Genomic DNA, 12,500 nt, shown 5'->3' with positions numbered 1-12,500 from the left:
CCCCCCCCCCTCTCCCAAAGGCCAGCAATGAAACAGAACTGTACATGCAAAAATTATTCCTTTTAGTGCTCGCCCAGTAGAAGATGAAGGCTGAGTTCTCTCTGTCCAGACATTATAACTATGCAGCAGAAATCCCCTGAAGAGGGGTTAAAAAAAAAACAAAAAAAAAAACCCAAGAGAATAATGATGTGTCTGGATTTTCTTTTTGAAACAAACATCTTGCAGCAGATGCCAGTAGGCAGGATTCAGTGGGGAACTCATCTAACTAAAGTGTTTGGAAATGCCTGTCAATACTGTAACTATATTTTGCAAGCTGTGCTGTGCTGCACAGCAATCCAGTATGCAGCACATCCCTCCAAGGGAGGAGAGAGTGCAGCGAACACAGCAAATGACCTGTTTGGTTGCAATGCCATCTGCTGATGTACTAACTTATTGCAGTAACTAACAGTTGCAGTACCTTAGTGTCTGACTGCGAACGTACAGGGCAGCCTGATAATTCATCACAAATAAATGCACCTAACATAGTAGCCGACTGACACAATTTTTTGCTGAGGAACCAGAACTTCTGGTTAGAAAAGGTGCCAGTAGCTTTAGCTGGGAGGGAAGGGTCTTCTTGACCTCTGATGTCTTTACAAATCGGAACCAAAGCTCCCGCCTTCCTGCCTCCTTTTGAAAACCATATTTAGGCTGCTGTATTATTTGGATACTTTTGGAAAACAGAATGGACTGGTTCTTCTGCTCTGAGATGTTGTTGCTCCCCAAATTTATAGGCAGTTGGTAAAGACGCAGGGCCACGACTCCTCCACTTGGTCGGTATATATCCCTTGCTCCAATGCGAACAGATCCAAGAGCCTGTTGGGGTAGCTGGCCTTACTTCTAGGACTTCCTTGCATCCGTGCACAGGAAAGCTACATGGAGCACCAGCCCCCAGATAGGCTTCTCAATCCTGTTCCCGTATGTTCAGTGTTTTGCTTCCTATGCAAATGTCCACGAGAGAAAAATGTCCCCTGTGGATGTACAAATGGGCTGTTATCTCCATGAGGAAGGGAGGCACAAATGCAGCACAGTAACGTGTACTTCTCCTGCCTGCCACAGGAAAGCATGGCAGTGAAGTCAGCAGCATGGGCAGGCACGTACGTAGGTTTGTAGCCCATGCTGAAGCCCATGCTATAGGTCTAGAGCTGCTGCGTTAGTGGTACCAGCTGAGTTCAAGTTGATGCAACAGTGCCAGCCACAATTAGAGCTTTTGCTGCGTAACCTCACACCAAATAACTAACTTTCTAGTTTGCTCTTAATTGCAAAAGCAACAAAAGGAGGTCTTGAGTCATTTGTTTTTCAGATAGAGTCATCAGTCAGGCCGGTAATTGTTTGGAGATAAACTTGTGGACAAACATTTGCTTTTGTGCTCTGAAAAAAAATAGCCATGTTTATGCCAATGTAGACTGATTTATTCTCATGCCAGGATATGCTTCTGTCCTATTCCTATGCCAGGCTTGGCTATTGATACTCCTTTTTTGTATTGTTATCGGTGTTACTAGTGATTTCAACTGCTAACAGGGATTAATATTTACACTTTCTTTCCACCCACACTTGTCTGAGTAAAATGCAATCCTACTATCTGTCTTTCCATCCCTACCTAAACCTAACTTTCTGAACAAGAAATAACCTAATCCTCGACTTTAATTATTATTCTTAATTGGAGCTTATTAGAACGCTGTCACTTCTTGGTTATTTAAACCTCTCCAGTTGCGAGAACTACAGAAGTAGTAGTGGAAGAGTGCTAGTTCAACAGCCTCTTCAGTAGCATCAGTTCATCCATTTTCAGGATCTGAATGCAGGGGTGCAGTCAAGCTATTTTAGCTTGGCATTACTGTTCTCTTCTTGAGCCTTCTGTGACATTGAACCATCTTCAGTGAGAAGAGGTGGGACTTACAGCAGAGCACTCCGAGACAGATTTTATCAAAAATTCATATAAAGTGTGGAAAAAGGATGAGGATGGCCTCAAGCCAAGTTTTGGAGGCACCAAAAGCTTTTTCCCTTGCTGCATTTGGAGGGATTTTCCTGGGAATTAGCAGCAGCTTCTGCATAATACCAACTTTCTACTCTCCACAGAGAGTTGGCAGAAACTGTGGAGAGCAGTTTCCCTCTGACCTGACCTGAAAGTTTGAGCACACAATTTAAAAGAACCAGCTTGTTTTAGATAAGCTTGTTTGAATAAGTTTATTTGAGATCCTAGGCTGCTATACCACAAAGGGCTGTGTCTACTTTCTTTTCTGTGCTTCCTTGTTTATCAGTGGTTTTTTGTTCATCAGGCCCTTCACGCTCGTCTTCTTTTTAAATCCTTCAAGCTGTTGAGTATCTTCTAGACCTTCAGAAAGACGTATCTGCCCTATAGTGTAGGTGCACCTGACCTACCTTTAAATTGCTCAGGCAGTGCTGGTAGCGGTGTTGCTGCAGAAGCACAGGTCTGAGGACCGGATTGCCGAGCTCCTTCCGTGGGTTTCACAGCCCGAGCCAAGTTCTGCGTTGCCAGGGCTAAGCTGCTGGTGGGTCTGGGGTTAGTTGAGAGCTAAGTGCAGACGCTGCTGTCACTGCGATGCAGCCTGTACTGTGATGTTTATGAAACACTGAGTAGGCGGGTGAGAAACTGCCATTTAAACAAAGCACCAGAAAAACTGTCAAACCTACAGCTTTTTTCATAATAAGAAAAAACATGTTACTTTCATTATTTGGGCCCAGGTTGTCAAGGAACAGACTACTTGAGTTTTTCCTGATTTTTTTTTTTCTTCTCCTTCTTAAAATTCAGTTCTTTAAGTAATAAGGGAAAATAGATACTAGTGATTAAAGTGTAGGATATTCCTTCTTCTGGGTTTTTCAGCATTTCCTTCATCTCTCTGTGTTCGCCATACTCGTGGAAGAAGAATGTCCCCTGGGGGACTATTCTTGGTATCGTGAAAATGGTGACAGCCATGACAACTTGCTCTTTTCAGTACGTAACAACTTTAGCACAAAGGTATCAGAGGATGGCAGATGTGAACTGGACCTAATTTATTGTAAGAATGGGAAGTTGAGTAGTTCTTGCTTTACAACGAAGTGAACTGAGCCACAGCACAGTTCAGGCTGCTAATTTGTGGCAGAATTGTTTATATTCTCCATGTATCCTGGCAGGATGAAATAAAAATTAATGAGCAAATTCCTATAGCAAAAAAAAAAAAAAAAATTATGTACCTGCCTGTATTGTGTTAAATTATTAACTTCTTTGCAGGGTTAAGGAGTTGAGGATTTGGATGAGCTTGATCAGTTGCAGATCTAGGTTGAGGTTTGAAATAGCCTAAATATACACTTGAATATAGCTGGTTTGTGAAAGTGGTCATCTGAGCATTTCTCTATAATAAAATTTTACAGTACTATGAGCTTATTTTTAGTAGTTCATGCACTGAATTTGAAAGGAAACACTCCAATGTGTCATAATAGAACCTGTGTCTTTGCATGGACAGGATTAACCAAGTTATGCAGGTGTCGCAGTTACAGAAAATACTTGATTCTAGGGCACTAATTCTGGCTTTTTCTCCAGATTTCAGAAGCCAAACTAAACCCTGGTGTTTGGTTGTGTTTCTTTTTACTGAATCTGTTATGAAGTCACACTGCTGAGCCAAGGATATGGGAAGATTTGCATTTAATTAAATCTTCTGGCATGGTACAAGGGTCCCACACAGGAGCATTTCAGAAGGGAAATGTGGAAAAAGAAGTGGTGAAAATGTTGCTTTCAAGCCAGCAGGACTCCAGCAATGCTTATGCTGTCCTGGGAATTGAAGGGACTTGAAAATAGCTAAAAGTCAGGTTATCCTTTTCATCTGCACCAGCACAAAGCAGAGCTGTGATGCAGGCAAAGACTGGCCCTTTTGAGATTAATGGTTTTAGTTAATTATTTTTAATTTGAACATCAGTTAAAATATACCACGATTTGAGAGCGCCAGCTTGGCCTGAGTAAAGAATCTTAGCCACTTGAAAGCGTACTTCTTAATGAAACCCTGGCGTATGCAGGCAGTCTTTTATCAAGTCTGTTACGAAGGCTATGACAGTGGTTTTGAGTGGTAAAAAGGTATGGAGAAAAAGCCAATGGTTGTTTGAAAAAGTGATCTCTTTTGCCATTCAAGCTGCCTTAGCACATACTGTCATCAAAAGCAAAGTTACTAATTAAAAAAAAAAAAAAATTGCACTGCAGACAAATAGCGTCAGCCAGATGTTAAAACTTGACTCGAGCTGCTGTAGCTTTGCTTCTAGAATTGCAGATGTGATTTGATATGTAAGAGTGAATTATCCTGAAATCAGCAGGACACTGCCTGCTTTCACGTGTTTTTTTTTTTTTTCAACATCTGGCCAAATTTACATGTGATTTCCATAACTGACCCCTGTGCCTGTGTCAAAACTAAAATGTGTGATCTGTTTATATGGTTCCAAAGGAAAGCGCCTTCTCCTCAGTAGTAGACAGGGCTCATTAACAATCATGACAGTATTTTACTTCATTTTGACTTGAAATGTGACCCTCCTAGAAACAGATAGATGTGCAATTGTAGGCTATGCTGACTTCATTAGCAAGACTGCATAAAACTGCGCGCCTTATTGTGTGATGTGTATGTCCTGGCAAACAAAAGAATTCTGCATTAAAGTCAGTTGAGTTGCACATCTATTTTTGGGGAACAGGCTGTTTGTTTGATTTTTTTTTTAATTTTTAATTTCAGCAAATTGTTACACCAGATGGCCTGTTGAGCCAACAATAGATCATCATGTCTCACCACAATGGGATCTCTTTCTGGCTAGCTTGAGTCAAAGCAGTTAGATATCAGTCCTCACCAAGCACATTCCTAACAACTTCACCTTAGTTATTTCTCTCCATCTGGTCCATGGTAGTATAAACAATTTCCTGCCTCCTCGCATAGCATCAGAAATGCACATAAATAAGCAATCTAGTGCTGAAACAATTCTTTTGAATGCATTAAATTCAGTTTCTGGATGCTAGCAGATCAGATTCCCCTCTTCCATGGGTAACTGAATACTCATACTAATTACGGTAAAGAGTTCGATAATTAAGTATTTCTGGTTTTAAATTATGCTCTTTGATTTTTATTCCCACAGAGGTCTCAGTCTGCATTCTCCCTGGCTAGTGAAGATACGCCCAGTAAAGGACTAGACCTTGCTTCGTCTGTGACTGAGGCTCTTTGGAGGCAGCAAAAAGGACAATTCAAGAAACAGAAGGAACGCAAGCTTTCTGCATTACCCAGCTGGAAAAGCGTGGACAGGCTAAATGAAACAAGTAAATATTTCTAGTACGAATATGACTTTTTTTGGTACTCCCTCATATGTGGGATAAATGCGACTTAAAGCAAGGACCCTCTCCAGGCAATTTCTGCTGATCTCTGTGCTTGCAGGGGTGACATGTAAAGATGTCTATTTGGTGATGCTGAGTGTCATGATTTCATTGCTTATCTTACTATTTTATTTTTTCCAAGAAAAGATTCAAAATTAGGGCCTTTGGGGTGTTGGTTTTGGGTCGGTAAGAAACATTAGGCATGTAATTTGGATACATTTCAGAGCTTTTAAAACATAAGAGCCCAAAGGGCCCTGCTTTGCCACCTGCTTACGTGTCCTCCAGTTGAAGGAGTTTGCAGCTGCCCACAGACTCCCTTCTGTTGCACAAGTTAACTGTTCATGACATTACATGGTGAACCAAACAGTGAAATAATTCATGTATAGGATTCCCCCTTGCACCTTTATTTTCAACCCTGATGAATTCACCAATGCAGCATTCTGAGCGTCCCTACTAACTGCTGCTTCCACACAAGTTTGAGGAAGCTGTATGAGTAGGAGCTCCGCAAACCAGCAGTTTCCCTAGATCTATGTCCTCTGTCTTTCCGTACATCATATGATGTGAATATGGATGATGGATGGTGAGTAGCTTCCTCCGTCAGCCCCATTCCTGAGTCAGCACCCTGGGATAGAATGCAATTCCCTGCTTGCTTCAGGATGACATAAGTACAGGCTGTCATTGAGGAAGGTGGTTCCTGCTCTTGGGAGGGTCCCATTTCCACCACCTCTCTTGTTTGGGCTGTGGTGTTCACGAGGCCACAAGAGCGGAACACCAGGCAGCTGCTGCACAGAGGTGTTGGTTAGTTTTCATCCCCACAGCGTTGCAAGGGGAAGGGCTGAACTGCTCCCTGCAGCAGCAGCCCCTGGCTCTAGTTGAGAGGGAACAGCAAAGCTGCTGTTGTCCTCCCATGATGGAGTCTGCTTGTTCCTGCTTCTTCTCTTGTAACAGCTGTAGAGCCCACCTGACGCCTCTCTAGCAAATTGGTTCATGAAATTAAGTGGAAAACTTCTCTTTTGTAGGGTGTGTTTACAGGTGCTGTAGGTCCCACAGCTGACTCGCTAGGCGCTAGCAAGCAGAAGCAGCCAAAACATGTGTTTGGGTGTAGTGGGAACTGGGGGTGGGGCTGACCATCGATTTGATTCATTTATCTGTAAAGCCAGTTGATAACCTGGGAAGCTGAAAATTGGACAGTGTCAATACCCCTCCTCCCCCAGAAAAGAAACTGATAGTAAAGTAGTTCTAAAATCCAACTTAACTAAGTATGCATTACTTTGTGAACTGCTCATTCAACCCCGTCAGAAGTGTTGTTCTCCTGGGCATTTTAGTGGAAGGCCTATTTTCAGTAAAGCAGCTAATTGGGTGCTTAAATTTAAGAACCCACTTCAATCCCATTGAATTCAACTGTTGAGTAATTTAGTACTTAACAATTGCTTAACCATAGCAGAATGACAAATTGACCCAGTTTCCTTTCAGGTGCTCTACTCAGAGGATTTGTTTTGCTTCTTTCATCTAAGAACCACATTTGTGATGAAATTGTGGTGCCTATTGAGCTTATAGTAAATTCCTGATTGTGCTAATTTGTGTAAATATGATCTCACCTGTAAGCATAGAATCATAGAATGGTTTGGTTTGGAAGGGACTTTTCAAGGTCATGTAGTCCAACCCCCCCGCAATGAGCGGGGACATCTTCAACAACATCAGGTTGCTCAGAGCCCCGTCCAACCTGACCTTGAATGTTTCCAGGGATGGGGCATCTACCACCCCTCTGGGCAACCTGTGCCAGTGTTTCACCGCCCTGATTGTAAAAAAAGTTCTTCCTTCTATCTGGTCTAAATCTCCTCTCTTTTAATTTAAAACCATTACCCCTTGTCCTATCGCAACAGGCCCTGCTAAAAGGTTTGTCCCCATCTTTCTTATAGGCCCCCTTCAAGTACTGAAAGGCCGCAATAAGGTCTGCCCACAGCTTCTCCAGGCTGAACAACCCCAACTCTCTCAGGCTGTCCTCATAGGAAAGGTGTTCCAGCCCTCTGATCATTTTTGTGGGCCTCCTCTGGACTCACTTCAACAAGTCCATGTCTTTCCTGTGCAGCTCTCTATTTAGATACAGAAAACAAAAGAAATCTCAACTAAGAGTTTGGAGTGTTAAAATCAGTGGGCTTTTTAGTCATGTAGCCAAGAATCTGTTCACAATTCATTTTGATTACAGTTTACACTTGTTTCAGTGATGACTCAAGAGCCAAATAATGAATTGGTACTTTTTCCCCCCTTTACCAATAGTTTCACAATGAGACTTCTTAAATCTATTTTCGTTTTCACAGGGATAGGTTATAGCACATACCCAAAGAACTGTGTGCAAAATCCATTCTTTTAAGTAAGTGACTTTGTTTTGGAAAATCAGGAAGGGACCATTTGCCAGTACTTGAAGGTGGGGGAAAACTGAGTCCTCTTTCTGAATATAAAGTTCTTGGTGGCTTTCCTTTCCACACTGCTTGCCCTCTCAAATGTAATCAACTGCTATCCTGTCCTTTCTTCAGTTAACTGAGGATGTTTGACCAATTCCTGTGTGGGATATTGTTTGGGAGAGAAAAAAGTGTAATGATGTGGCACTCCACTGCATTACATTTGTGTGATGCGGTGCAGCTTAATTCAGTTCCTGTTGGAGATTTAGATCTTGCGGAGCTGTTGGCTTTGTTTGAAGGAATAATGTTTTTAACAAGAAAAGGTCCTCTTTCTCTTGAGAGAATCCTGTACTTAGGTTAGTGAGCATAGTTGGAAAAAAAAAAAACAACAAGCAGAAGTTCCTTAAGCTTGATAGCTTGTATTCTTTTTTTCTCCAAAATCAGCTGTTACAACAAAGAGTTATTAGCTGTCTGTATAAACCTGACTTTGGTTGTATCATCAGCTGGTCACTGCTATAGGAAAACAATTACTATTTTGATTTCTTTTTAAGCAGGAGTAAGAATGATTTCTGTGATGTATTTTCCTAAGTTCTCTGAATTGGCATGAAATTTATGAAGTGAAAACAAGCCAAAAGGACTCAAACGAGTAACAAATACAAAACCTGTTCTAAATCTTGCATAGCTCCTAGGTTTAATTACCATTTAATTACTGTGTTTCTTTTTTGTGGCGTTTTTTTTGCTGGTGATAGTGCACCACAGACTTTTTTTTTTTTAAACTGAGCACACCTTCTTACTGCATATTTACATTCTTTATGAACAATTCCAGGGAAAAAGTAATTTTCTTGAGCTCCAAGTATTTCTAGTCATGTAATGCAAGATGCTTGAGTATCATCTACAACACTATCCAGAGTTTACTTCCATTTTTAAATAGTGATGTTCTGCTTACAGTTTTGGAAAACTAATAGTTTATAGTAAGTATTTCTACAGTTTTCTGGAAGTGGCAATTTGAACCCATGGAAGGAATCTGTAAGGCTCAAAAATTCATTCAGTAGGCTGAGACTACTGCGTAAATCCAAACCACAACAAGAAGAAATGCAATTCTGTGAGTTATACAGCACTTTTGGACCATGTTTGTGGCATTTTTTTTTTCTGTCAGAGTTGTAAAACATACTCTGAAAAAGGGTAAGAGCAGCAGTGCTTGGGTCAGACAAAAAGCTCATGTAATCTAGGATACAACAGCAGCAACAGTACCCATAACAAGAGCCTAAGAAAGATTAAGAGAAAGCAAGTATTTTTCACGCTGCCTCTGGAGGTTCTGAACCTCCAGAACTTTCATCTTAATGACTACCTCAGCTAGAAGTGATTTTCTGTATTTAGTAAACCTCAGTGGATTTCTCTTTTGTGTCCATAGCCATCTCTGGTTTGTCCCAGATTAATTTCTACCATCTATAACACCCTTAGGCAAGAAGCTCCACAGTTCTGGTACCCATTGCATCCCACTTCTTTCTTTTTGTTTGCTTTGAACCTTGATTTCACTAGTTTCACTTGATGTCTTCTAATAGTTAGGTTGGAAGAGATTCTGCCATACCTTTTAGCATGTATCCTCTCAGTCTTCTCTCCTCCAGATGGCTTACTTAATCATTCCTTGAATGGAAGCCATTTCAGAACCTGCTGCAACCTTTGTTGCTCTTCTCTGATCCTTTTTCCATCTTTCCTTTTCAAGATGGCAGAACTGCACACAGAGTTGTGTGCACTTGCAAAACACAGGATTTATACATGTCTGTGTACTGATGCTCCCTCATCTTTTCCTAATAATTCTTTTTAGAAAAAAACTTTGGTCCAAGTACTCTCACATTTTAAATATTCATCACCATGACTTTGAGTGGTGGCTTCTGATTAAAAAGAGCATGGCAGCAGGGCTCATGAGTTAAGAGAATTTATGTAGCAGCAACACTTGCATTTGTTCGTTAGTTTTGTTGAACCCTCCAGTTTGTGGCCAGTTGATTGCAAACTGGCCAGTAAAATGAGCCTTTCACCCTGTGTTCACGTAGCGATAATTGTTCTTGTTCCGTTTTCGTAGATCCGCCTTCTGTTTTTCAAAGCACTGATGGAAATTGGGTGGCTTTGCAGAACGTCACGTTGCCTCGCCCTCGAATGCTCGCCAAACCAAAGAGTCAAGTATTCGAAGCTTTGGAGAATGAATCCAGCGTTGTCTCTGCCTATGATGAGATGGGCTCAGACAGCGAGGATGACTACGACTGGAATGTGGCCTTGAACAAGCTGCGTCGGAGACCTCGGCAGTTGCCAGACGATTTCTATTATACCAATTCCCAGTATGGTACTGAATGGGTTTATGGCAATGATCAGTACCAGGCAGTGACATCCCCTTCCTCTGGGTTATACACCAATACTGAGACGCTGTTCTCAGATTCTGAAACATCTTCAGTAAACTCTTCCCAGGAAGCTAGAGGACCTAGCAAACTTCTCTGGTTACAAAGCAGAACTCAAAATGATATGCCCAGAATGGAAAAAAAACATTTCCACGGAGAACTGGATGTAAATTTCAATCCACAGGCAACCAGCTTGGAGTATTCGGACAGCAGTGAGACTGAAGAAGTCCATTATGATTTAGAAAAGAGATCAAGAAGGTGGAAGAAGAACAAAGCGATTTCTGAAGAATTATGTGAAGGAAAAAATCGCACGAAAACCAACAAGATGAATTTAAGTCAGGTAATTGTGTTTGAGCTTACCAAATGCAATCTCAAAAAGAGCTGGGCAAAACTAATTAGGCTATACTGGCAATAACACGTGCATTGTGAGTGGGAGGTGGAGTGTTCTTGCAAACTTTGTCCTCCTCGTGCCTCGAAACTGAGAAGAAGCAAAGGTAAATATATAGTAAAGGTGTCATATATACCATGAACAGTCTTTGCCTCTTTCTCAAATATGCCACTTGCATCTGATCAATGACATTGTTAATGCTGTAAAATGCAGTGCTCTTGGGGGAAAAAAAAAAAAAAAGTCAGGATTTGCCAACAGCTAACAACTGTTGACTAATCACCTGTTCTGTTGCATTGGGTTGGGGGTTTTTTTAACTCCTTTGTTCTTCTTTGTTCTTGGAATAAGAAATAAGTCATATGCTTAGGAACCTTCTGTGTGCTGTTTGGAAATGTCCTGGTAAGGGATAAAGCTAATGAGCAGCAGAAATTCAGAAAGAGCTGGTTTTGAAATATAGTCCAAGTGATGTCTGCTTTTAATTGGTCACTTGATTATGAGTTCTGGTGTGTTAGGGTAAGTGTTTGCAAACTACTTCCATTTAAATAATTTGTCACTTGATTAAAAAAAAACAAAAAAAAACGAAAACCAAAACAAACAGAAAGTAACAGCTTAAACTTGGAATAACTGATCATATAACTTGAAAAGAGCAAAGCACTCCACAAGGATTTCTTTTAAACAAGTGTGGGATAACCAGAAAGCAAAGTAGTCTGTCTGGAGTTTGTCCAGGCTTGGGACTGATATTATGTAAGGGAACCGGTTATCCCCCCAAAACTTTTTTAGGAGTACAAGCACACTTCTAACTAATTACCCAGCTGGTTGATGAGAATACTGACCTCTTGTCCAATTCAGTTTCCCACGTCCTGCCCCTCTCAAGTCCTGGAGCTGCATCGTTGCTGCAGCAGAGTATTGATAAGGCCGAATCAAGAAGCTAAGTGCTGTCTTCTCCCTATGCCTCTGACTAGAAGCAACCCAATCCAGTCTTTAAAGCCATCTGAGCAATTTTAGGATGCCTGGAATTGTCTGTCTTTGCTTATGCTGCTAGGCTGTATTTCCCATAGAAGGGCATCAGTACAGCTGATCATAAATCAAGATTAGGGTTCTAGGATTTCAGCAGGTTTTTGATGCTGGGCAAACTATTGTTAATTCTGTATCTATTCCATGTGCTTTTAGGAGATGCGTGTGGGTGTTTTGTACTGATTCATTTATATTCGTGTCCTCATACATTTATAATGTACAGTTGTTGAAGGGGAGTTATGTGTGATAACATGCTGTAACAACACATCAGTGGCCATTAATGACTTCTTAGAACATCAGGCAGAATTACAGGACTTTCGGGGACTGCACAAATACCGTATTTCGCACATCGACTTCTGCACTTCCCTCTCTGGCTTTGCGTATTTGTGCATATTCTGTGTGTCTATGTGTGCCTACATTCACGTCGTGGCTTTCAAGTTACTACTGCTCTGCAGAGCATAGAAGAGCAGAGCTCACAGGGAAGATGTCCTGGAGAGGTGTTCCTCCAGCAGAAAACAAAAAGGCAGGATGCTTCCAGACGTGCATGATGGCATCCTGCAAGCTGGTGCAGAAAATGAGTGGGTTTTCCAACTCTTTTGTGAGTTGCTTTGTGTCTTAAGCTCTACCTCTCTGTTGTGCTCAAAAATGCAAGGTTTGGGATTCTGACCGCTTCTCCCCTTCATTTTATCCCTGAGGCTAAAAGAGACTGTTCCTTCTGTCCTGCTCCCCCAGCCACAGTGGGGCAGGTGGAGACACACTGCCTCCAGATCACGCCACTGTTTTCAAAGCAATCAAATTCTCACTAGGAAGTTTATGTATGAGTGGGTTTGCGTACATTTAGTTTGTGTTTGGACACACACAACTTGGTGGCTGATTTGGCAGCCGGTGCCCACATTCGGAGAACTGTTCCTCCAGCCTCCAGCCCATGAGCACTGCTGGGAGCA

General features: G+C 41.6%; 1 protein-coding gene across 1 annotated transcript in view; it reads left to right on the top strand.

Annotated features, from left to right (window-relative positions):
- Nucleotides 1–12,500, top strand: part of MYRIP (myosin VIIA and Rab interacting protein) — a 218,693-nt gene that overhangs the window by 179,717 nt on the left and 26,476 nt on the right. Inside the window, exons 8-9 of the mRNA XM_009895027.1 lie at nt 5,137–5,314; nt 9,848–10,497. Of these exons, the coding sequence (XP_009893329.1) occupies nt 5,137–5,314; nt 9,848–10,497 (828 nt within the window). The remainder of the gene's footprint in view (nt 1–5,136; nt 5,315–9,847; nt 10,498–12,500) is intronic.

This window comes from Charadrius vociferus, unplaced genomic scaffold, assembly GCF_000708025.1.
Source record: "Charadrius vociferus isolate BGI_N301 unplaced genomic scaffold, ASM70802v2 scaffold51, whole genome shotgun sequence".
Lineage (NCBI taxonomy): Eukaryota > Metazoa > Chordata > Aves > Charadriiformes > Charadriidae > Charadrius > Charadrius vociferus.
Note: the sequence above shows the minus strand (reverse complement) of the source record. Positions and strands in the feature narration are given on the sequence as shown.